This window comes from Vespa mandarinia, chromosome 10, assembly GCF_050613455.1.
Source record: "Vespa mandarinia isolate Hongniang chromosome 10, ASM5061345v1, whole genome shotgun sequence".
NCBI classification, from domain to species: Eukaryota; Metazoa; Arthropoda; class Insecta; order Hymenoptera; family Vespidae; genus Vespa; species Vespa mandarinia.
Window position 1 is genome coordinate 1,456,363 of NC_140819.1, and position 26,138 is coordinate 1,482,500.

At 30.2% G+C, this 26,138-nt stretch overlaps 1 protein-coding gene across 5 annotated transcripts in view; it reads left to right on the forward strand.

Annotated features, from left to right (window-relative positions):
* wake (ankyrin repeat and fibronectin type III domain containing protein wide awake) overlaps positions 1–26,138 on the forward strand; it is a 96,615-nt gene that overhangs the window by 50,486 nt on the left and 19,991 nt on the right. For 3 of the 5 annotated variants that reach the window (XM_035873481.2, XM_035873483.2, XM_035873482.2), the window contains 4 exons: positions 1,110–1,255; positions 1,917–2,045; positions 2,653–2,839; positions 8,490–8,746. In XM_035873481.2, the coding sequence (XP_035729374.2) occupies positions 1,110–1,255; positions 1,917–2,045; positions 2,653–2,839; positions 8,490–8,746 (719 nt within the window). Of the gene's footprint in view, positions 1–1,109; positions 1,256–1,916; positions 2,046–2,652; positions 2,840–8,489; positions 8,747–21,891; positions 22,499–26,138 lie in introns of those variants that run through there. The other 2 variants (XR_004839062.2, XM_035873480.2) reach the window with 1 other exon arrangement.

The following is a 26,138-nucleotide window of genomic DNA, read 5'->3' on the forward strand; positions in this document are numbered from 1 at the left end:
CTTCTACGTTCCAGCGACGAAACAGAGTAACCGGAAATTCGTCTGGTAGATGAATTTCCGTCGAAAAAATACCATCGAATTGGTCCTATCTTTCATGACAATGGCTCGTATCGTCTGTTTCATAGCTCCTCTTAGGTCGATGCTACGAGCTAGCGGCAAACACTCTTTAACGAAACGAGAGTTCATCCATAGTGCTAGCAAGCGAATTTAGTTGTCTTTTCTCGACGAGAATGACGACGAAGACGACGTTGAGAGACGTTCTCGATTGCCACTAGATGACGTCTTTTAGTTTCCTCTTTCTCTTTGAAAACTTCGCCCAGTACTTTTCTACCACTATGTCAGCTTTTATTTTCCACTAGAATGGGAAAGGTTTCTCTTTTACCGGATAATTTAGAAAGGCGCGAACTCCATGCCAACGTGGCTTTTACTGACTCCTTTTATCTCCGATTTAAAAAGCTTTACTTTAGTACAGGTATCTAAATATATGCATATCATTATATGTGTATGTATTTAATGTAAACCACGAAAATTCGTGATTACAGGTAAAATATTCAAATAGGTATTATACAATCAACTTATGGTTTAGTAAATTTAGTCAATTATGTGTGATAATTTAAAATGTAATGAAGGCAATCAATAACGAAAATTGACGGACAAGACCAATTTCTTTTAACTATATTACATAAGTTTATCACGTATATAAATTAATTAAGATTAAAAAATATGGATTAGACTAAACACGTAAATATGTGATACGATTCACGCGAAATATGTAAATCGCGTTTGAATTTCGATCTTCCTGTTCGATTTTAATTCGATAATTAAATTGTAATCATAATAATTTGTATTTTAAATTCTGCATTTTTAAGATAATATATCTTGATTTTAAAAATTTTCATCTTCGAATAAACGACATATTATTTCTTTAAATAAATTATTTCGAAATATTGTAATATCAGATAATTGGATATATTTCAATTATGCCATTATCAAAATAATCCATAATTGTTATTGCAATTTTAAAAATTACCGCAATTTGTAGATATGTATATTTGTATTATAGATATAAATCATTAGATTTAACTAATTTAAGTTATTTTTTATTACAGCGTACCTGTGACAGAATGTAAGTCAGATAGCAGAGGAGGAAAAGGTCAAGGAGGTCGACCAGCTCCTCTTTTACGATCGAGGACTTTACCTGCGATAGTTACACCAGTAAATATACTTCAAGCTCAGATCGATGCTCAATATAACTGTAAGTATCTAATATCATACAAAAGTTTAAATTTATATCGATGCTAAATACAATAGGATGATAGTATAAAAAAAACATTAGACATTAGTATAAAAAGCGAGTAACGATCCAATCAACGAATAACCATTATTATAATACCTATCATTTTTTATTTTTATGAAAACCACCACGAACCATCAAAGTGCACCATAGGATTTGAAATCGACCATTAAAGCACTTTAACGTTATTTGTAAAATATAACTGTAGCGATAACAAAATTTGAATTTAAAGGATTTATTTGAGATCATATTTCATAGGATTTACCTGTGCAGTCTCAATTTTTTCCTGTGAAACTAGAATGATACGTTCTGTGAGTATATAAATATCATATAAATGTGAGCCGGAAAGTATTTTATTAAAAAGTCATATACATTTAGTATACAATTTAAAATCATCATTATGTTTTCTCGTAAGTATCAAAATGGTTATAATTTATGCAGTATCAATTACTTGGAAGGAACATTTGGAGATTTGTACTTAATTAATATTTCAATTGAAAATTTATAAAACAGGATTAAAAGACCAAAGTGTTAGCAAAATTTGGCGGGAAATAATTGAAATACTATACCATTCGTTCGTTCAATTTTAACGAATTTGTTTCGTTCATTCATTCGATTTCAGCATTGACGACGGGCGTATCGATCACGCCACCCACTACGGATAATGCAATCTCTGCAAAACGTGGGAGTACCACAGCACACTCTACCAAACTCCTTACTCCAAGGATATCTTTCACAGACGATACGATAGGTAACAACCAATCAGAGTTGCTTTTCAATTCTAAAGTTACATCCCGATTCGTAAGGCTTTGATAGCTTTCATTATGTTTACTCGAAGGAGAAATTACGATCTCTATTCTTGGTAATTCTCTTAACGAAGGAATGAAATTGCCATTTATTTATAAGTGCTTAATTAATTTCGATGATATGTTGAAATAGAAAGAAGTCTTTTTATCGTTCATTATCTTGATCAAAGTTTAGTATCAAAATAATAATTATTTCGTATACCTAAATGAAATTTTCATATTTAATTAAGATCAGTTATTAAAATAACCGTTCGTTAATAAATTGGTAGTGTAATGAGAGTTCTAAAAGCTTTTTACAATAATCTTTGTTTTAGAATTTAATTTTTATTTTTATATTTAAACGAATAAACGATCACATATAATAAACAAAGTTTACTTTTAATTACAACATTGATTTATCAATTTTCAATTTATTAATTGAACATTGATTTATAAAATATTTTGAAATTATATAAAGAATTTGAAAGGATACTTGCAAACATAATTTTTCTAAAATATCGGAAAATTTATGTTACTTTGAATAGTATTCCCGATTTTAATCCTTCCTTCCAGAACGTCGTGTTTCCGACACTGGTCCTGGAGGCAGAGAATTCCCGAAGGAACATTCGACAAGAAGCGGTAGATTGAGCACCTCTAGTATTGGTGGTTCGCAACCTTTGACCAGGCTCGCCAGGCTTTTGAATCAAAGGCCAAGTTTCACGCCGAGCGATGAAATCCCACGTCGTCTCTCTTGGGAAAGGTATTAAACGACGTATACATACCTATGTATATACACACTCATATGTATATGTGAGTAACATATTAGTTCAAAATGTTTCCTGTGTTCTTTAAAATGACATCATTTTATTCAGTCAAATAGTCTGAAAATAAGATGATATTTTGAATAAATTTAGAAAAAAAGTTAAAATTATAAATTTAATACGTCATTACAAAACTTTGACAAAGATTTCATTAGAATAATTAATATTAAAGAAATCGATATTTCACCGACAATTTAGAATAATTTGTTCAATGATCGTAACTGATTTCATAATTAAGAGTTTTCTATTATTTACAGGTTACATAGAAATCGATTATATTCGTAAAATGTATAAATTCGATTTTCATAATAGAATTCGATCTGAAACATGTAGATGTCAATTTTTATTATGAATTTTAGGAAAAATGATAAATTAAGTTAATACTTTTATAAAATGGTATATATCTCTCTCTCTCTCTCTCTCTCTCTCTTTCTCAATATTTTCGTGCTTGTTTTAATTCGAATATTTTGCAAGCTTCTCCACTCGTCCAATGTTAACAAATAAACGTCCATTCGGCGTAAGTTAATGAAGAGAGAGACTGTTTTCGCCATGCTATCCAAGTTTTTGGATAGTCGATACCTTTATACGGATAATCGAAATGCGTTTTATCGGCACGTCTCAACATTGAGAGTGACGATATCCGTAAGATGATATCTCGAAGAAGAGCTGTCAGTGACACGTGAGCTAATATTTAAAGACTATATCGATTTATTTTTTAAGTAGTCTACTACAACTTGGTGATAGAACTTGGATTTATGTTCGCTAGAGCTTTAACACGAATTCGAAATTTCAAAAAAATTCAATTATTCGCTAGTAATTTCGCACATTCTAGTCATGATCGATTTTTCGATCTATAGTACCTTTCAACGTTGCAAAGCGTATACTATAAAATAGACTGCCTTCGACAGGATATTTCAGAAAGGATGAATGGAGTATTGCGCATCGACGAATTCGAAGGTTTTTTTGTTAGTTCGACCTGAATTTTGTATAAATGAATTATTGTTATACTTGGATTGCTTCTAGCATTTCAATTATTATAACTTCGGAATAGACTAAATAATAAACAAGAAGTAGTAATTATTTTCTTTGGAAAGTTTGTTTTCTTGAAAAGTCTATTAACTGGGGACGACGAGTAAACTCGCCACGAATATTTCACGTCCACTCTGACAAAAGAATAAATAATTCTTTTTACTTCAGTAGAAAGAAAGAATATATATATAATAATTAATATATAAATTGATATATATATCAATTTATTATCTTACGATCCATTAATTTATTCAAAAATCTTTGCCACCCTCCTAAGCATCTTATATGTAATTCAAATAAATTTCATATATCCGCGTTAGTCGATCGAAAATTCTCCCCAGTTATTTTACAGGTGGATAATACTTCAAAAATAAATATTAGTAAAATACGAGGAAGAAATAATATTGAGATGGAAAAATTGCAGTGGCGTAATATTCAATGAAGAAAGAAAAACAAAGCTATTCAACTCACGAGGAATATTTTTTTTTATATAAATTCAATGGAAAATAAATTTTTTTTTTAAATTTTATAATACCGTATTATGTAATACGGTATTAAATTTTATTCTTAACTCATATATAATAGACCAAAGTTCAAACACATATTTTTCCTTTTCTCTCTCTCTCTCTCTTTTTCTCTCTCTCTCTCTCTATATATATATATATATCTCTCTCTCTCTCTCTCTCTCTTTTTCTCTCTCTCTCTCTATATATATATATCTCTCTCTCTCTCTCTCTCTCTCTTTTTCTCTCTCTCTCTCTATATATATATATATCTCTCTCTCTCTCTCTCTCTCTACATATATATATATCTTTCTCTCTCTCTCTCTCTCTATATATATATATATATCTTTCTCTCTCTCTCTCTTTCTCTCTCTCTCTCTCTCTCTCTCTCTTTCTCTCTCTCTCTTTCTCTCTTTTTTTCTTTCTTTTTCATCTATTTCTCTCCCTACTTATTCTTATATTCTAATTACCATTGTATTTACGTAATTCCGTTGTTTCACGTAGATCAAATCGATGTAACTAGAACAGCACTCTCGTCGATTTAATCACGAGCTAAACGATGTTTTTTACGGCGACGATCCGATGGATTTACGTCGAAATTCGAACAATCGATGCAAAGGTTACGTATTGGGATATGTAAAAAGAGTAAAGTGAAATAGGAATGGAGTAACAAGCATGTGTGTTGTAAAGAGAAAGAAAAATACCTGATTTGTCATTTGTCAAGAGTTGGATTGAGAGAGACGAAAAATATTGGAACGATCTGTTGCAGGATGTCTCGTTCGGGTTATTTCTCTTTTTTCTTTCTTTTTTTTTTTTTAAATTCCTTGGAGTTCAGGAACAAGAGTAGGAAAGCTTTTATATAGACAAAACGATCCGCGAAACACGGAAAAGTTCAATTTTCAAAATGGATACGTGAAAATGAATGAGAAATGATAAATTAATAGGAAGATTCAAAGCGAAAGAGAGTGCGGGAGAGATGAAAATTCAGTCTCAAACGTATTTCAAAATGATTTTTTTTTTATCTCCTTCGCCCTTTCTTACGATCGATTCTGTTTATAAAAACATTAAAGAAATTCGTTAATGAGAGACTCATTTTTAGCTATTAATTTTGAAATAGTTAAATTTCTTTACATTGGAAGAAAAAATTACTTAATGCTTGATATGTTTGTTCCTGTAGAACTTGAGGCAAATAGTATGTGATATTTATTTTATTCGTTAACATTCATTCAATGTGATTTTAGCTCGTTCAATAAAATTGTAGTATAAAATAAAAAAATAGTTAGTTAACGTACGATTATTGTACAGTAATACGAATCATTCTATTTAATAATAAAAGTCAAAACACATCTAAATAGTGTTAGAAAAATAACGAAAATCACATTGTATGACACATTGTAATGAAATCAACGTTAAGGATTGAACATTTAAGATAAAATAATCTTTGATCTCGTTTAACTCAATTAAACATCATCGGGATAATTATATCGCAGCAGTTTGATGCGCGAGACGTTGCTTTAAGAAAATTATTCAAGAGAGGGATGATAATTAGTAAGTTTTTTTCTATATTAGGATTTATTAGTAAGTTTTTTGTCTGTAATACGATTTGCTTATCTTGGTGAACGAGAGAAACGCGAGAGGATATTATTTCTCTCTTGGAAAGGAGTTCGATAGATAAGAAAAAGAAAAATAAAATTGAAGAAGACGAAAACGACCAAGAGAGAAATAAAAGAAAAAAAGAGAAGAAACACGCGAGGTCTTCTAAGACATAAAGAATTCTCTTTCTGTCACGTTTATCAGCCAGGAACAAGGACGATCGTTTTACTTTCGGAAGAAATATAGTGTCACTTCGAAAAGAATTACGTTGAGAGTCGAGTCAAACTTAGTTGACTCAAATATACGACTATGCCATTTACGATTGTTAACTATTACCTTGTTGAACCTTATTTTTTAATACTCATTACCACTTTTTATGAGAGAAAGAGATAGAAAAAAAAGAGAATAAAGATAAAGAAACGTTACTTTTCGTATGACGAATACAAAGAAAATTTTATATTTTTGTTGGAAGATATACTCGAACGATAGTGAGACGAGTTATGATACTCCTAATCGCTGCTACATGGCTGACACATTTCGAAATCGTTTGTCTATCTCTCTCATCTATCTCGTTATATAACCTACCAAAATTAGCATAACCGTTTGGTATATCCCGCCTATATGCAAATTATTAAAGTTTATGATAATACTAACTTAAGTTCAATTTTAAGAAAAAAGAAAAACGATATAATCTTTCATGTTTTACTTCTTCATTCATATCTTTATTCCTTCGTGTATATGAATCCATAAAGAGAATTTTATTTCTCGATAAGGACTCACCGACAGCCCTTTAAAATCTTTCCTAAACACATCCATCTCTTCATAGAATCAATACGGTTTTGTAAAAGGATTATTTCCGTGTATTTCGAAGTTTGTATTAAGAAAGTTCATATTTTCTCTTTTCTTCTTCTTTTTTCTTTTTTATTTATTAACTTTCGTAACAAAATTTAAATAATACTCTTCCAATTATTAGAAATAATTTTGTAAACCAACAAATATTTGCAAATATAAAATAAATTAATCTAACCAATAATATTATTTTATAAATATTCCAAAAATTTCCAAGATTCAAGCGTAAATTAAATTCTTAGTATATTCATTCGTGTGTTCATTCCAAAATGTAGAATCTGAAAAATATTGACAAATTTATTAATAGCAAAACAAAGTACTGAAATTAAATGAGAAATATCGTAATATACAATAACTAAATCTTAACTTCAGACAAAATATCTATGGTGATAGTTGTAAAGCCTGTTGTACGTCATTAATTCATTTCTAAAATATGACTTATCAAATACCTCGAAAATTAATATAATATTTTCTATATAATGATTTTCATCACAAATGAGGATGAACTTAGTAGCATCTCTGTATTTTAATAAACTCTTATGGGAGGTCATAGAGAAGAAAGTAAAAAAAAAGAAAAATAAAGTGTAAAGGTCGGTGATATACATGTCTGGAATATCTTCCATCCGTTCATAATACTAATATCTTCATTATTTGTATCTCTACACCGTCAGCAGTATTAAATTTTTTCGAAGCAGGGTTTAAGGTTCGAAGTTACCCACATATACCTGTATATACATATATGCGATAATATATATATATATATATATATATATATATATATATATATATAACATAAATCGTAAAAAAAAATTATGACTATCATCTAAAATGGAAGGGAACAGAAATGTGTGGAGTCTTCTAACATAGACAATTTATTTATCGAAAAATGGTAAGAAATGACGCGTTTTCGAAAGCTATACACTTGGAGACCTGTTATTTGTCTTTTTCGGCAACTGACGAAATATTTCCTCTTCGATCTTGTCTGGTTAAATCGACGTAGATATTTCTTCCTCCGGTTTTCTTAAGAATAAGGGTTGTTCTAATGACTTTTTTTTTCATAGAAGAAGATATTTTACGAGACAAAGTATTCATTGTATGTATCTTTATACATACGTGATTATTCATAAAGGAAAATAGAAAAATCTTGTAATAACGTACCTGATAGTGACGAAAGTTAATTAAAAGAGAACTTTAAGTTGGTAGCTTATAACAGAAATAACAGAATTTGATTGATGCACAATTATAACTTGTAAATTGATTTTCAGTCCAGTATTTCAAAGAAAAAAAAAAAAAGAAAAGAAAAAAAAGGAGAAAATTAATTGTAGTTCATTTTGATGCTGTATTTGAGTTTAAAATAGTTAAAATAAAATCCGATATTCTTTGGAATCGTATGTAAATCTATGAGAAAGGAAAAAGTTAGATTAATATCAGAGTTCAAAGATAATTAATTAGTTGGCCCGTTCAAACGGGATTCATCTTTATAATATTAAACGAAACATGGATAAAAGAAAAGAAAAAAGAAAAAGGACGAGAGAGAGAAGATACTTGGTGCGATAGGTCAACGAAAAAAATGGGAGTAACAATTTCTTATTTTGATTCGTTTCGATCGACACAGACGAGAATGCAGTACGACGGGTTCGTGTCTACCTAGAAGCAGTTCCATCGACAGTGTCGCTGAATGGGGCTTGACAGGGGGAGTTGGAACCGTCAGTAGCAGTAACGGTTTTGGTGGTGCCAGTAACTATGGGGTTTTTGTTGAACAACCACCACCGAGAAGAAGTCCAAGTCCGTTGTTAGGTACCAGAAGTGACAGACTCAGTTTGGTATCACCAAATATTGGTAGACGAGTTAAAGGTCATCGGGCTGTCGTAGGTGAGTTTTCAAATTATAATCAACTATTTTATATTTTATATTATTCATCGACTCTCTACAGTTTTAATAACAAAATCATATTGAAATCATATTGAAATTAATCATCGTGATAGGAAATTAATATAACACTGATTTTGAAGATAAATATTAATTGTAATTGTTTTGTGAAAATTTGAAACCGATTTAATAGGTAGATATTCAAAGCGTGATTTATATATATATATACACACACACACACACACACATGCATAATATATATACATACATAAATAAATAAATAAATAAATAAATATATATATATATATATATATATATATATGTAATATATTCACTTAAAGATTTATAATAGCAATCAAAGTAATGTCGATTTTCATAAATGCATTTAAACAATAATTGACGGGAATAAATTTAATTGATTTAATTGACTTAAAAATCAATACGTTTTTGTATACGATCGTTTATTAATACTTTAAAACGCATCACTTTTTTTACCCACAGCTATTATGTTCTGATTTTAATGTATCATCGTTTTAACGATTAAACATGCGATTATTTAGATCGACTTAATCTCAATTTCTAATGCATAGTAATTTATCAGTCATTCCTTTATTCTCATGGAAAATTATTGGTTACACCTACATGTTTTCATGATAATTTTCATGATAAAATAATTATTATATGATAATTAATAAGCAACTATGACTTACATTCTATCTTATAAGATTATTTTCATATTGTATTAAAGTAGTCTCAAATTTCTATTAGCTCGAAAATGATGATTTGATTGAAAGAGTTTTATTGCTTACGCAATTTAGAACAATTTTGTTCAATTAGTTGATAGAAAAATACTACCTACTGCCTACGTTCTGCAATATAATATATTAAAAATAAGTTTAAATATGTCATAGATTCGTATAGACGAGTCGATCTATTAAATTTGTTTCGAAAGTGAATCGAAGATAAATTTAAATTATCCATACATATTGATGTATCTATGAATTGATATATGCATTGAAACTCTGTTTTTAATAAAACGATGATCGATTGTTTTCATGACCGATAATTGCTAGTATGTCACAATACGATTAATAAAGACGTCTGTATATCTGTCTATCTATGTGTACCTATGGTTTATGCTTGAGAATATATCTGATGAAAACACGTGTCGAAGTTTCCAGAGTAATTAATGCGATGATATCAAGAAGAACGTATTTTGTGGAATTTGAAATAAGACCTTCGCTCACGAGTTCGATATTGTTCAAAGTCGTTTTCCCATTTTAATGGCTTCCACCGTCCACTGCCATCCATCTTTATCCAAGATGAATGAACGAGTGTAATATAAAACGAGACGATAATTTTCTCCCTAAGTAATCTTAATCCGACTTCTTGTTTTATAATTCAAAAGTCTTATAGTAGTTGTATTTGATGAAATTTTAAAGACAACGTTCATTTCATCATCAGGAATTATTTATCGTTATTGATTTATTTCTTTTATTTTCGTTATTTAAGATTCCTTAAGTAAAAAACGTCTTTGCTAGTTCTAAATAAATAATTTCAGTTAAATTAAATATTAAATTAAATAAACTGTATGCTCTTAAAATAAACGAGGTAACTTCTATTAACTGTTGAAATGAATAACTAACTAACTGTGAAAATGAAACATTCTTTCCAATAGTCAAATGCCATGTTTTGTTTAATGAAAAACAAAAAAGAAAAATAATTTTTAATCACTTTTTGTAACGATTTTAAAGAAAAGAGCTTAATTATATTTATATACCGTTCGATGTACTATCTTTATTTTAATTCTTTCGATCGAGTGGTTCTAAATCGGGTAATATTTGCAACGGGAGCATTTAAAATTCAAATTTTTCAAAGATGTTCTTTGAAACGTAAAAAAGAGAGGAAGATAAAAAGAAAAAGAAAAAAGAAGAGAGAGAGAGAAATGGCACGTCCTCGAGGAGCACTGGAGTTAAAGCTTCCCGTCCAATGGGAATTTCGCATTAGTTTAAATTTAAATTATAAGAGAGACGATTGTTATCACGATTCCACATTGTTCACGATGACCGACCTCATTTGTGAATTATTTCAACGTACTAAACAATGTCGAATTTGAGAATGCATTGGCAAAGAGCATCCTCTCTATCTCTCAACATTGTCAATTTATTACGAACAGATTGAATTATACTTGTTATAATAATGCAGTAATGATTACGTTTAAACCGTGACACCGTGTGTGTTACGCATTTTATAACTTTCTATCGATTTATATTTTACATAAAAACTAAAATTCTCCTCGGATTCGTTCGAATTAAAACTTGTAGCGAAATATTATTGGATATAAATTCATCATATTTCCTCGTTTCAAGATAAAATCATAGTGTTCCCGGCGAATGAGATGGGAAATAGAAAATGGGAAAATTTCGTAAAAGCTGGAAGTAATTTCCAAAGGTTTTGTTTTGCGAAAGACCATAAGAAAAATTTAAAATAGGTATGCATAAGTAGATCGACCAAAAGAGTGGTTATCGCAAAAAGTTATCCAATATGATAGTTGGTTACGCACAAGGTATAATAAGTTAGAAACATGATATATCATACAGTTTTATTTGACATACGTATCGTTTCTAAGATCTCAAAGATTTGAATAAATTTTCGTAATATCTTGTAAAATTTGTTTAACTTTAATATTTATATTTCCTTGGGAAAATGGCACGTCGAATTCATGAAAAACTTTTTTTCTGCGAATCGCTCATACAAATCAGTTTTTCTCTTTCTTTTTTTTTTTTTTACTTTCATATTGAGAAGAAAAAAATTTTCTTTGAAATATCACGTAAAATGTTCTCTCCGAACGTAAACTTTTGATTCGGTACTTTATTTTCCCTATCTTCCTTCCTTTTTTTTCTTTTCATTTTATCAAGGAAAGAACGAAGAAGAAAAAAACGAGAATCTTAAATTCGATCTTGTCTTCCTATCATCCGTCTACTTTTTCCCCTACAGCGCTACATTACGAAGCACCGAAGATCGTGGAATTTCAAATGTAACTTCAAGCTTGGCGCGATAAAAAAGCATGCGCATGCACTTTTATTTCCCTATTTTCTTTTCGAATTATCCCCTATCGTAGTTTGTTCTCTATTGCGCTTTCGCAAATAAGAAATAAGGTCAAGATACATGTGAAATGTCGTTATAAAGTAGAGGATCTCACTGTTTTCTTTGTTGTCCAAAAAAGGATTAAGAAATGTTTTAAAAATAAATTTGTCAATATAATATTTACAAAATATTTTTATACTCGACAAATTTTTAGAATCGTAGAATCGTAGATATAGTAATAATAAGTGATTTAATTAATGTGTAATACGACGAATGATTTCTTTTTTATTCTTTTTCTTTTACTTTCTCCTTTGAGAAAGAACATGACAAACATAACAGAAAATAGATAGATTTATTATTAGATTAATCCCGTTTTTTTCCAACCCAATGGATTTCTATTCAAATTTCAAGTGAGTTTATAAAATAAATTCGACTTTATTCAATAAGCGTCAAAAAAATAATGTCACCGCCATTCGTAAAAAGAACTTGATACATCACTGCGCGTAAGAACGAACTCAACCAATAAACGTAAAGCTTTAGAACAATCTTAAGACGAGCCGACCTGAAACCGGTCGCCCCCACCAAACGTCTTAAAGAGCAACGCACCGTGAAGGAAGAAAGGTGCGAGAGTAGCGTTCGTCGTTGTCGTAGTCGTCGTCGTCGTCGTCGTTGTAGGTGAATTTCTTGACACTTCGGAGTAGTCCATTCACGTGGACATCAGCTAAAGATCATGTGTGAAAAGTGACAAGAGTTTCGAGATCTTTTAATCTTTTCCTTTACAATCCAGTTCACGATTAACGATTCTATTGTTGTACCAAGTCAAAGTTGATTCACGATTCCAGAGATAACATAAAAGAGAGAAAAAGAAGAAGAAGAAGAAGAAGAGAAGGAGGAGTAGGAATAAGAAAAGGAAGAGAAAAAAAAAGATAAGGAGAAGAGGAAGGTGGTCCACGCAATTTTACCGAGATTTATCGTCACGAATAATTCTTTAAAAAATTCCAAATTAAAAAAAAAAAAAAAAGAAAAAAAAATATGTTCTTCCGATAAAAGAATATAAAGTATTTACTCGTAACATTGAAGAAAAGGAAAAGTGTGAAATAATTTATAATTGATCCGAGGAACTACTATTCAACAATTTCTTCGATCTTAATAATTCGTGAAATAAAAAGAATGTTCGAAGAAGCGTTTTGAAAGTAGCAACTCTTCTTGTTGAAAGGAAAAGCGTGTGAAGAAGGTTAGCCTCTCCTAGTTAGGAGTCACTCGACCTTGAAGCCAAACATCAAGCTCTTTCTCGTCACGTTTAAGCGAAGTGAAATCTTCCTGGCAAAGAAGTTCATGTGCCTGATCATCGTCCAGTTCATCATCCTCGTCTGGTTTGTCTTTTCGTGCGTGTCTCGCTTATCAAGTGTGCTAACGATGCAGTGAAAGTGAAGTGAAATCCTAAAGTGAATTTCCCCGTGTGCCTCTTCGTCGCGCTTCGATGACTATTTCAATAAAACATTGCAAACTCTCGAGGAGATCGTCAGTGATGCAAGATGTTGAAACCTTACTTTGATCAACGTGATTTCAATGGATTCTGATGGATTTCGAAATAACGAAATGGTGGAAGCTCTCGTCAGATTATCGGAGTCCATGCTGGAAATGCCTTGACGAGAGCTAACGACCATTTTAATGTCATTATCATAGTAAGTTTTATAATGTGGACAATAATCATTTTCTTTCTTTCTTTTCTTTTTTTATATTTTCTTTTCTCCTTTATATATCGAAAAAAAAGTTGAATATAGTTCGTAGTGACTATCAAATAGCTTCTCGAATTATCTATATGTGTATTTTTTCGTACGTATATCGACAACGCAAGAATAATCGAAATTTGAATGAATTAAAAATTTGTACAAGACTAATATTCTATTTTGGATTAAATATATTTTTCGGTCAATTAATCGAACTGATGAAATATCTTTATACAATGGACAACAATGTTATAAGAGGACATTTTTATTTATGAAAATATATTGAGATAGACTTTCGTTTAATCGATTCATATAAAATAGTCTTAATATCGTGATATACAATAATCCTCTTAGGAGAGCTAAAATACAGGTCATATACAAATTTACCTGTTGTGCCTATTGTCTATTGTGTGTGTGTTATTCCGCACGTTGTTTACCTTCTACTTCGACATGGAGGAGCCCGGTCACGCTCTTGACCACAGCGTAAGTTTCACGGTTCATGAATATGACGACGAAAAAGAAAAAAGAAAAGAAAACTTACGGCAGATGGAAGTCGTTGATTATTCGACTCTTCGATAAAAGTAGGAAGCTCATTTCCTTTCTTTTCTTTCCTCCATTATTATTACTTTTTTTGTACTCTAATAATTATACAGGTATAATTTTTTAGATTTCTATTATATTTGAATCACCATTTAAAATTGCTATCTTTTTTATAATTAATTTTTCGATTTTATCAAAATTTCGTAAAAATTATTATTGTAAATCGTAAAACGACCATTTGTATAAACTATAAGCAACATTTTTAATTTCGATACTGAAACTAAATAGGAAATTAAATTATTCACGTTCTTCGTTATTGAAATACAATGACTCCATTTCGATGTTCTAAAATGATGAGAGAAACAAAAAAAAGAAGCAAAGTAAATATAAGAGAATCGACAGAGAAATTTTATAAAATTGTTAGAGAACGAAGGAAGAGAATCGTTTATAGAAGAACTCGCGGGAGAAGGAGATATGGCAAGGAGAGGAAGCTGCAACGAGAATGTATCGAAAATCTTGGTGCCTCGCATAAACCGGTTCCTTGCATTTGGCGCAAACGAGACTATGGACTCACGGAGTTGTTGGCGGCAAAGTTTTAAGAAAGAGAAAAACGTTATAACTTTTCTTATTCAATCACGTATCTCTTATCAAAAATATTTTCTTATCGAAATGACGAAGAAAATTTAATCGTAAAAAAGTAAAAGAATTAATAAATTCGATCAACGCGTAACAATTACGTTAAATTTTGTCTGTTTCTTTGTATTTCTTTTCTTTTTTTTTCTCTCTTTTTTTTACGATGAATTTTCTTCCATCTTCTTCTCACTGCACGAAATTGATTCTTTCTAAGCTTAAAAAAACGTCAAATCAAATTTTCAAGGATATCGTAGCATTATAGATACTTCGTTTACGAGTGAAATTATAATTAAAAATCATCTTACCTCCTTAACTGAACATCATTCAAACTCTTGGGTTAATAAAGCTTTTATCTCTCTCTTTCTTTCTCTCTCTCTCTCTCTCTCTCTCTCTCTCTTTTTCTTCCTTTCTCTCTCTTGCTCTCTCTCTCTCTCTCTTTTTCTTTCATTTTCTCTCTTGCTTTCTCTCTCTCTCTTTCTCTCTCTCTCTCTCTCTCTCTCTCTCTCTCTCTCTCTCTTACATCTTCGTTGCTTTAACAATATCTTAAATTTATATTTACTCCTTTTGTATTTGTATCAATTCAAGCCGATATACCGAATTATCTAGTAATGATTTTCAAATGACATGTATTTTATATCCTTTTCTAACAAAATTTCATATTATAAATAAAGCACGTGAAAGGTAATATAAATTTGTAAATGGCAATGAATGTATTCCTTTCATCTTTACAAAAAGGAAATAATACGATTCAATATTATTCGTAAACGTATTTTGAAATCTTGTTTATTAATATCCGTTAGCTCGTGTCACACAGTTGAATGAAATTTACCAGAGAAAGAGAGAGAGAGAGAGAGAGAGAGAGAGAGAGAGAGAGAAAGAGAGAGAGAGAGAGAGAGAGAAAGAGAGAGAGAGAGAGAGAGAGAGAGAGAGAGAGAGAGAGAGAGAAAGATACAGCCCTAATATTTAGAAGCTTGTCGAGTGGTAAAGGAGGTCGGGCTTGGTGACAGAGATAAAATATTCATGCGTCAATAGAGATCCGCACGTTGCTTCGCATAATCGTCTGTCTCTTCCGCTCTTTTCAAATTCTGCATTACATTTCTGGCGTAGCGAACCCGTCAGGAACATTCCGTTACTAAGGTTCCTTCTCTCTCTCTTTCTTTTCTCCCTTCCTCTTTTACTCTTCCACTACCTTTCTTCCTGCCAAGGTCTATGAGAAAACAGTCCGGAAAAGGGCGGCACCTGCGATATAGGAGCTCCTATCTAACGGGTGTCTTACTACTTACCAACAACTTTTTTTAATCTTTCCTAAAACCTATACCTTTATCCGTCAAAAATGTTGAAAACCTCTTCTATCGTTTGTTACTGAAAAAGACACTTACAAAACGATACAATGTGAAAGATATAAGCTGGAAAAGTTCTTTTTTTCAAGAATGCTGTTTTGAAAACTTTAAAGACACGGTATATATCGTGAACTGAATAGCAGGTGCAAACCATTTAAAAGATGGTAAAACTTATTTATAAATTCTTTTTCTTTTTTTTTTGTATATAGAACGGACATAATCAACTCTCATCTCGAAATGCGATCAAACACGAACGAGGTTTCGCTTTTTTTTTTTTGTTAAAATAATGATATTATATATTCGATAATGTTTTAACTGAAATTTTATTAAATTAAAATTATTAAGCTGAAATGATTAAACTAAAATTTCTATTTTAATATTTTTACTTTTAATGATCTCTTAGAAATACTTTAAGAATTTTATTTTTGTTTTATTTCTTTTTCTATTATCATATTAATTACCCTATTATTTTTCATAATGAACATGAATGAACTCATCTAATGATAAATAAAAAAAAGGATCAAATGGCAAAATGGATGAATCATTTTTTTAGCTTCGTGTTTTTAGCTTCTCCAAGTGTCTCTTTCTTTTTCTTTTTTCTTTTTTTCTTTTCTTGTCAACTGACACTTTCACACAGTAGAGAGTAAAAATATACGGCCCTGAGCTCGACGAAATTCGAACTCACCTGCCCCGATGTCATGCCCATGTAGTAGCTGCCCCATAGTATACTTCGCATCTGTTGCAACAAGCCTTCCGTTCAGTCGTTGTCCTTCCCTTGGATCGTAAGGGTCTGTTTTTGAGGCCGACAAATTTCTCCGTCATTTTCTAAAGTAATAAAGTATTCATTCGATATATATAAAATTTTTCCAAAATAAAATCGTTTTACTCTTAATCAATCATAATCAGTGTAACCGTGTAATAAATTTAAACGATTTCTTTTTACTACAAACTTGTGTGTAATTTACATGTTTTGAGAAAGTTTTTATCGATAGATCGTATAATTGAAAAAAGTATTTCTTAAAGAATGTTTTTTATGTAGATACATCTTATATATATATACAGTGAAAGTGTAGTGTAATTTTTGCTAGTTCCAAACTAATTAGAAAGGAAATTATCATAGATGTATCTACGTTTCTTTCATCAAACAAGGTAAATACGATCTTATCTATCATCTATAATTACTTGTATATTAAATTTGTAAAAACTTTTCTTAAATACATCTTACAGAAGTTAATTTGATAAATAAAGAAAAAAAATATATATATTTCTATTTATAATTCCTTTCTTATGTTATAAAGATTAAAAATTATAAGCTTTACTTGTTTTATCGATGATCGTACTTTTTGTGACATCGTTTACCTCAGTTTTTTAACAGAATCTTTTTAATTCGTCCTTCCCCATTACTGTCGATTATCGAAATATCGAATTTTTTTCTTCATAAAACATATAGCAATACAATATCTTTTCTTTTTTATTTTATCTCAATTGTCTAGCTGTCAAGCTATCTTTGCATGAGATAACACGTTTATTTCGTAAATTTTGCTTCAGATTCGCAGTTGTTGCATTTGACACCTCGTGTTTCCACCAACGTTGTCTTCGATATTCGACATTAATAATCACACATATATATTTCGTATTCTAACGAGAGAAAAAACGTTTTTATTATCGATATGTTAATAATAATTTTTTCATTGATAATCCATATGAAAGTAATACGAATAATACTTCATCAAATTAAAGTTAAATTCATTTTAAAATTTACACTTCGAACGAAGCTTATGATTTAATTTGTACGAGAAGTCAACAGTAAATATCTATAAAGTATATTGAGATTTTAACGAAGCTTCGAAAATTAAATTTATGAAGTCTTTTTTTTATAAAATAAGAATAAAAGCTCGATGTGAAAAAGAGAGAGAAAAAAATAAAATAAACGGGGGAAAAGTATAGTATTACGAGGACAGGTAAAAGTAATGTCGTTTCGCGTATATAATATTTCTATCTGTGAAAAATGTAATCATGTCTTTTTATTGTCTTTCCTTTTTTTGTCTCTGCTTTTTTATCCTCCTTTCGCTTCTGGTTCTCTCAATACTTGAGAATTTCACAGATAAATCCTTTTAGAGCCTTGATTTTCTTTTATTCAATCTATATACATAGTACATACTTTGATATAAGTATATCGTATCTATGTATGCAGAATATATATAAAGAGGAAAAAAGAAGAAAATTTCGACGAATTTACATACAAACGTATTTTATATCTCCAAGTGAAAAAAGCCTAATATAAAAAATACCAGTGAAATCGTACGTAAAAACTATGGTGCTAATTAAAAAAAAAACAAAAAATGGGGAGAAGGAAAAAAGCTGTTGATAATTAAGACGATAAAAATTACTAAAGTTTCAAATCAAACTTTTCAGCTTTCATTTGAAACAATCCAAGACGAACCTATACTTTCTTCGTTTGTCTCAAACAATTTAATAAGATTTTAGAGTGAAGAAGAAGACGTTGTTACCTTTGTCAAAGACAGAAATTTAAGTATTAAATAGAAGACTCTTGCAGTGATGCGAAGAAGCATTTATTAAAACTTACAATTAGATATCCCATCCGACTATCTCGCCACATTAAAATGCCTTCGAAACTTAAAAGGTTAAAGTTTGTGGACCTTCGATAACCATTAAAGTTATTGGAAAAGTCGGTGTCCTTTGAGTTCCATTAGACTGTTAATCAGGCCATTACATTGTTCTTATATCGAATACGATATAAGACCGTAAAAAAAATTTTAATTGCGAGCGATAATTCTTTTGTAAATACCAACGAACGAAATGATCTTGATAAAAATTTATTAAGAAAATATTCCTACTAAAAGAGACATAAGATTTTAAATAAATTTTATTATAAGTAAATAAATTTAAAAAAAAAAACATACCCTTGGAAAATTTTATTATTTTCTATTTACAGACAATGAGTATAAATCGAGAAATAATTAAAATTGAATATCATTTGATCTTCAAAAAATTACTCGATATATAATGCAATTCTAAATTTTTCCAAAAAATTTCTTTTTAAGAAATTCCAATTTTCTTCGATGTTATATCGTTTCTGCTTATATCGTCAATGGGAAACAGACTCAATGTTTATCATGCATCCGTCGCATATTGCGAATGGCCTTTTCACTATCGTCACTACTTTTATCTTACATACAATATTTTCCATTTAATATCGCGCATATATATATACATGTATATATAAACCTATATACATATAGATTTTGTCGACCGGGAATAAAACGTTTCCAAACAATGAACGAGCTTTCAACCAAAAAATACAAATAAAAACAAAAAATTGATGGAACAAATAAAAAAAAACCATTTTACTTCGTCGTACGAATTAGATAAAATCCGTGAACGAACCTTTTCACCGGAGAATTTTTCGATCATGAATTCATCGTCGTTTTTATTTTAATTTTAATTGTGAAAAAATAAATAAGTAATAATACTATATTATACTATAATAAAATTAATTTCGAAGAAAATTATTATCATGATTATTTCAATTGTATTAATAATCGATAGTTCATTGATCGAAATGAATGGGATCAAATAAATTGGTCTTCTGTTTGAAAATTTCAATAAAACTCTTTATCAAAACTATGTACTACTTTAACATATAATAATAACTGTAATCTCAAAAACAAGAATTATTATTCGTTGAAAATTAAGCATTATTGGAAATACGATTTTATGAAATGGATCTTTGGCATTGAATTTTATATTAGTAATAGATATGTGAAAGAAAAGTGGAATATATGTTCCATATTTCTCGACTTCCAGAACAGCTTTCCGTCGGTTATAAAATATTAACAGCTTCCGTAACAAAAATCGAGCAAATCGTCGATGTAATTTGCAATTTAAATACTATAAGAAATATAAAAAATTATTTATTAATATTATTATGTTATTAATGTCATATGCCAATTTAATTATTAGCAATAATGGACATTAAGTTGGTCATACATATGTATTTATCTATTTTCAATTTTCAACATTATTTTTTCATAATTTATCTTAAATACTCCATTTTACATTTCGTCCGCAATGACACGGTTTTGAAGTGAGGCAAATTGTCACTTTGTCATGTCTCATAATAACTCATATCTTTGTTTCTCTCAGGAAACTTCTATGGAAGATAGTTCAGACTAAATCGTCGACAATGTATCTTCCAGTTTCTAATGTATACATTATTATTCAATATCAGGCATCCCGCGATAATACAAGTGAAACACACAGTGCTTAACTTCGGAAATTAAAGATATCAGGAAGACTAACTATATCCTATCTTTTATTCATTTATGTCCTAATAATTATTATTATTAATTATTAAGTTGAATTTGTTTAATTATATAATAGGTAAGAAGATATTTCAACAGTAATAGATTTAATAGATGCAGTATCGTTATTTTTTTTTTTTTATTAGTTTATTTAAAATATGTTAATTTCTAATTAGAAGCGTTTAATTTGAAGGATATATGTTCTGTTTTGTGATTATCAAATTATATTTATAAGATATTTTTCGGTTTCCAATCTGGGAATATTTTTTCATGTTATTTCAATGTAATTGTTCGTAACAATGAAGGTTTATTTCGTACAGCTTTTCTAACTATTATGTTTTTTCTTATCTTTCGTGAGAATGAAACCACATGTTTTGTGTGTGTATCGTTAGAAGATTAATAATTACATTCTCGGAGAACAATGGGGAAGTTTCACTCAAAGTAGGCACGTGGATTAGTAATTGACCTCCTTTTTTCATTTACAAAGCTAGAATTTATTTTAGCTTAGAAAAATTATATGAATTTTTTCTGACAAAAATTGTTTGTTTCTTTTTTCTAAATTATTGTCATCTAATCAGTGCATAAAAAGTATGTTATAATTAAAAACAAGAATATACCTATTAAAAGTATCCTTTTTATTACAAATATCACGAGAGTATTACAAAAAAGGAAAGACGAATGAAAAAATAGAGATCGATTTGGTTTTGTTGAAAAGTGACTTTGAGAATCATCGACAAAAAATTTCAATTCGTCTTGGCATGTGTTTGAATCACACCGGAAGTGGTCCCTTCGAAAAAAGTGACATACCTGCAAACGATTCGGAATTACAATAAAAAAAAACATTTTAATACAACAGGTGTTTACAAAATATAAGATATATTCCAAAAAAGAAAAAAATGAATGTTTTAAGAATAACAATTGGAACGACATAGTTAGAAAATTAATTAGAAGCAAAGAATAAAAAAGGAAAATCGAAGTAGTAAAAAAATCAACAGTTACAATTGAAAAATTGAACAGTATTATTACAATTAATAAAAATGAACTAATGATCTGATATAATTAATAAAAAAGAAAGAAAAGAGAAGAAATACAAACAAAATAAAATGTAATATTTCGTTCCATATACAAAAAAAAAAATATTAAAGACAAATTTCCGATAATTTGATGAAAATATTGATGTTATCTTAACACTACATTAAAAGTCAGAAGGATTAAAACGAAGTGGAGTCCCCATGTGCAAACTTTTGGCGCGCGTAGAACGCACGTGGTCCATGTCGGAGATCGCGAGGGGGCGTCTGATTGGTAGGGAGTCGGCAGCTGTTTCGTTTAGCTTCAAACGTCGAGGGAAGGAGAGGTCGAGAATGCGAGAGAGAGAGAGAGATAGAGAGAGAGAGAGAGAGAGAGAGAGAGAGAGAGAGAGAGAAAGATAGTAGGTAAAAGAGAGAGAGGGGATCTGTGTTCGACTTCATGCGTGCCCACAGACGACGCCACAACGTTCGCGCGAGTCAGTTCGACGACGTACACTCGCAGACGTTCATTGTTCACTCGCGAAAATAATCAGAAGAGTACTCTTAATTTTTCTGAACTATCGAATAAATATTTTGTTATGAAAATCTGGAAATAAAAAAGAAGAAGAAAAAAAAGAAAGAAAGCAAAAAATGAAAGGAAAAAGATAGAGCTTGAGAATTGTGAAAAAAATACGTGGAGAAATTGAGTTACGAAGAATTTTTCAAAGGTCTCGAAGGATTTTAACGGACTTTCATCGTTCGAAACGACGACGATGGATGAAGGTTTTCAGAAGCGAAGACGGAAGGTGGAAAAGGTCGACGAGTTCTTGACGAGCTTAGAGAAAAAAGAATATTGCGAGGAGGACGTGAGAGTGACAAGTTAAGGTTCGAACGAAGGTGACGCTCTTGCGTCCTGTGAATCCTGTGACTTCTTCCAACTGACTCGGTCGGTAAAGTCATTTCCTTTGAATTCCGTGCGTGCCACCGCAACGGAAAATGTGAGATTCTACGTGAATTTGAATAAATTCACGGATGATTCCTCATTTTATTGCGATAACAAAAACTTAAATATTTTCTGTGATAAAAGAATAAGGTAAATATTTTTTTTGCTCTTTACAACTCTTTCATTTTACTTTTCTTTGATTCCTTTAACAAAGCGAACGTGTTCAAAACGTTTTGTTGCCCTTTCTTTTATAATAAATATAAAGAATTGAACGTTTTCTATATCCTCGTAGTACGTATATGAGAATAAAATAGAGATAAAACGAGCGAATATACTTTAATCGACTTCTTCCTCTTCTCTCAAAACAAGTTCATTATGCGTTCGAAGGAACAAGAAATTGGACCCTTTCGGTAAAGCGTTTTCAAAGAGGGAGAACTGCTGAAAATCTAAAGGGACGTTCATATTGAACTATTTTTCACGATAGCTTTCGAGACACAGAAAAGTTTTTCTTTTACTTTTATTTCATCGTCGAAGTTTCTAATTTCTTTTTCTTTTTTTTTTTTTTTTTGTTTCACATTTCCATATCTCTTTCAACAAAAATAAAGTTAAATGCACGAGTATATAAAATAATAAGCGGGATAAAAGTAGTGAAATTATAATGACCGGCTAGACATATACTCTAAAATTCACGCTTTCGCGTTACGAGCAAATTAAATTAATTGTTAGAAAGTTGACAAGATACGTTGACACTACAATGATTTAAAATTGTTTTTTTTTGCTTTTATTTTTACACAAGACAGAGATAATCAATAACTATAGGGTAACATTTTCGAACGATGTATATGATAGTCCTTATTTTTTCACGTTATTTCTAATATCTAAAATGGAGATTTAACGTGCGAAAGTTCGCTAATAAAAAAGTTATCCTATCGATTTATAAAAACCTTGTAACTACGATTATAAAAACGATTTACGACAGTTAAATCTTGTTTTTTGGACTATGAAGTACATTTTTAACTCGACACGTTCGTTCTTTTAAACTTTCAAACTTCTAAACTTTAAATAGTAAATGTTACGAATCTTTAAAGGAATGTTTCACGTAATATAATATATCGTACTTTGTGAATGCGTTAAATTTTGTCTCCCTTCTTTGTCGTTTATCTTTTTTATTTTATTCAAATGAACAACAGAATGACGATTTTATGCTTCACTCGTTTTTTCTCAAACTTTTCTTTATTTTCCTTGAATACATTTTCACAAAAATATCCCATGAATTTCTTTTGTTCTCAAGATTTACCCGTTTTCTCGTCGCCTTTACGCAAAAGACATTTTCTTTTAACTTTAAATTGTGTTTAGTGTCAAATTACAAGGCGACTGCGGAAGGTTATCCTTTTCCTTACATATTGCATGTTCAGCTTTCACACGTGCTACTGCTTTAAGAAAGAGAGAGAAAAAGAAAGAGAGAGAGAGAGAGAGAGAGAGAGAAAATGCTAGCAAGGTCAGCCATATATGTGAAAACGACCTAGCTTGTTAAAAAGTTACTCTCTTATCTGACAAAATGTAACAATTTTAATTCATGACTTTGTAGTTGCGCTTAAGCGGAGAAAAGTTTCGTTGTCCGTAAAAATTCTCATTTTCTGGGACTAAATTAAAATACATGCATGGCATGAAGATATTTAATTCATCATTATTCTCTGCCTATTTATTTGAGGGCGCTTTGTGATTATGTGTAAAAAAAAAAAAAGAAAAGAAAAAAAAAAATGAAAAATATAAAAAAAATTAGGTAAAACTCGACTAACTCGTCTTTATTGATTTTGATGTCATTTAAATACGTATATATAAAAAAAAAAAAACGATACGCGAGTATAAAGTTAAAAATCAAACAGAACCTTTGAAATAATGATCTTTCTTCCTCTTTTTTCTTCTCTTTTTCTTCTATTCTCGGAAAACATGAAGAATCAAAACATTCTGTTCATGGACTTTAATGGCTGGTTTCGCTGTGGTATTCGAACGGCCAGTGAACGGACGCACGAACGTCCTTGAGAGGTTAACCTCGATGCACGGTCGATTGCATAACTTGAAACGAATCGAGCATGGAACAGTTTTCGTCTCGTTCTTTTTAATTTTCTCGCGAAAGTTTGAAAGTCCTCAAGATATTCGCCTTCTCTACCTATTCCCGGCAAGAAAAATAAATAATTGATAGTAATTGATAAAAAATAAAAATGCTTGTATAATATATATAATTTGGGATTGTCGAACAAGCTTTATTAATTTAAAGTTATCGAGTAACAACAATCACCTCGTTGGAAAAGTGGCTCGAGTAAAACATCTTTTTTTTTCCCCCTCACATATTTATTTAGTATTTTTATGATTATTTTCATGATTAACATAATGAGGTTTGTTTGGTAAGTTTGCTCTTTCTCGTCTCGACGTAGTATATTTCTCGATAAATTACTCGGACAGATTAGTATGGACCGACTTTAACTAATCGTAAGCCACAGTTATAGGCTTTACCCGTATCTCCGTTCTATCCGAGAGAACATGAACACAAACACATGGTGCTTAGAAATACGTACACATATATCGAACAAAGTTAGCAACGCGATACATCATTCGAATGACTTTTTCACGCCATATGGCCGATTAAATCGTTAAATTGCAAACTCGTGTTAGTAGAAAGAACAACGAAAGAATATCGAGAATTCCTATTGGTGTTAAACCAACTAACGATTAATGTTATCGAGAACACGATTAAATATTCTTGCGTCAAAGATATTTGTTTTAACTTATGTGCGTATGTGTGTCTACGTAAAAAAATATAAAATATACGGGAATGATATCGAATCGTTGGGAGATAAAAGAAAACTTAGATCTAATAATATTAATAGGAAGATAGAAACTTTATCGATAAATCGAATTGAACAAATTCGATCTACACGTGTTCCGAGAACTAGTTTTTAATAAAACCTCTTTTTCAATCTGAGACAAGTGTGTTATTTGTATCGACGAAATTGCAAAAAGTTCTTTTTTCTAGATGACAGATTTTAATTATTATCCTTTTGAGATCGATAAAGTAAAAACAAAAAGAAGACACGAAATACTTGTTAGAGTTTAAAGAAAGAATATTGAATTTATTCCATCAACTCTGAATTATTCATTATTAACAATCGTTCAATTAATTCACTTGGTCTAATTTCTAATCGATCTAAACGAACTGATTCATAATTTCATAATAAAATCATAAAAAAGATTGGCAGGAACGATTTGTACCACTAAAGATGTGTCATCATTCGTCAGAAACATCGTTAGATATCAAAAAAGTATGGCAATTATCACCGGAAAGAAAAGAGATAACTCTTTATCGTAACGGAACTTGATAACATGGCTAACCATTTTTTGGATTTAAGAAGAGAAAGGGAGAGAGGGAGAGAGAAAGATTTGTCAGGACTTATTATTTTCTATTTTTTTTTGTATCTCTTCCTCTTTCTCTCTCTCTCTGTCTCTCTCTCCTTATCTCCCTCTATCTATCTATCTATCTATCTCCCTGTATCTGTTTACCTATCTATCTATCTGTCTATTTATCTATCTATCTATTTCCAAACAACAAATCATTTACAAGTCAATTTTTAAATATGAATGAAAAAAAAAATAGAAAAGAAGAGGAATTTTTTGAAATTATGAATAAAGTAGAGTCTAACCTAAGAGGAAAATATCAAAGTACACACAAGAGCAATGAAGACGTGTTATTAACTACAATACTGCCGTGGGATATATGTCCAACTTTCGGTAT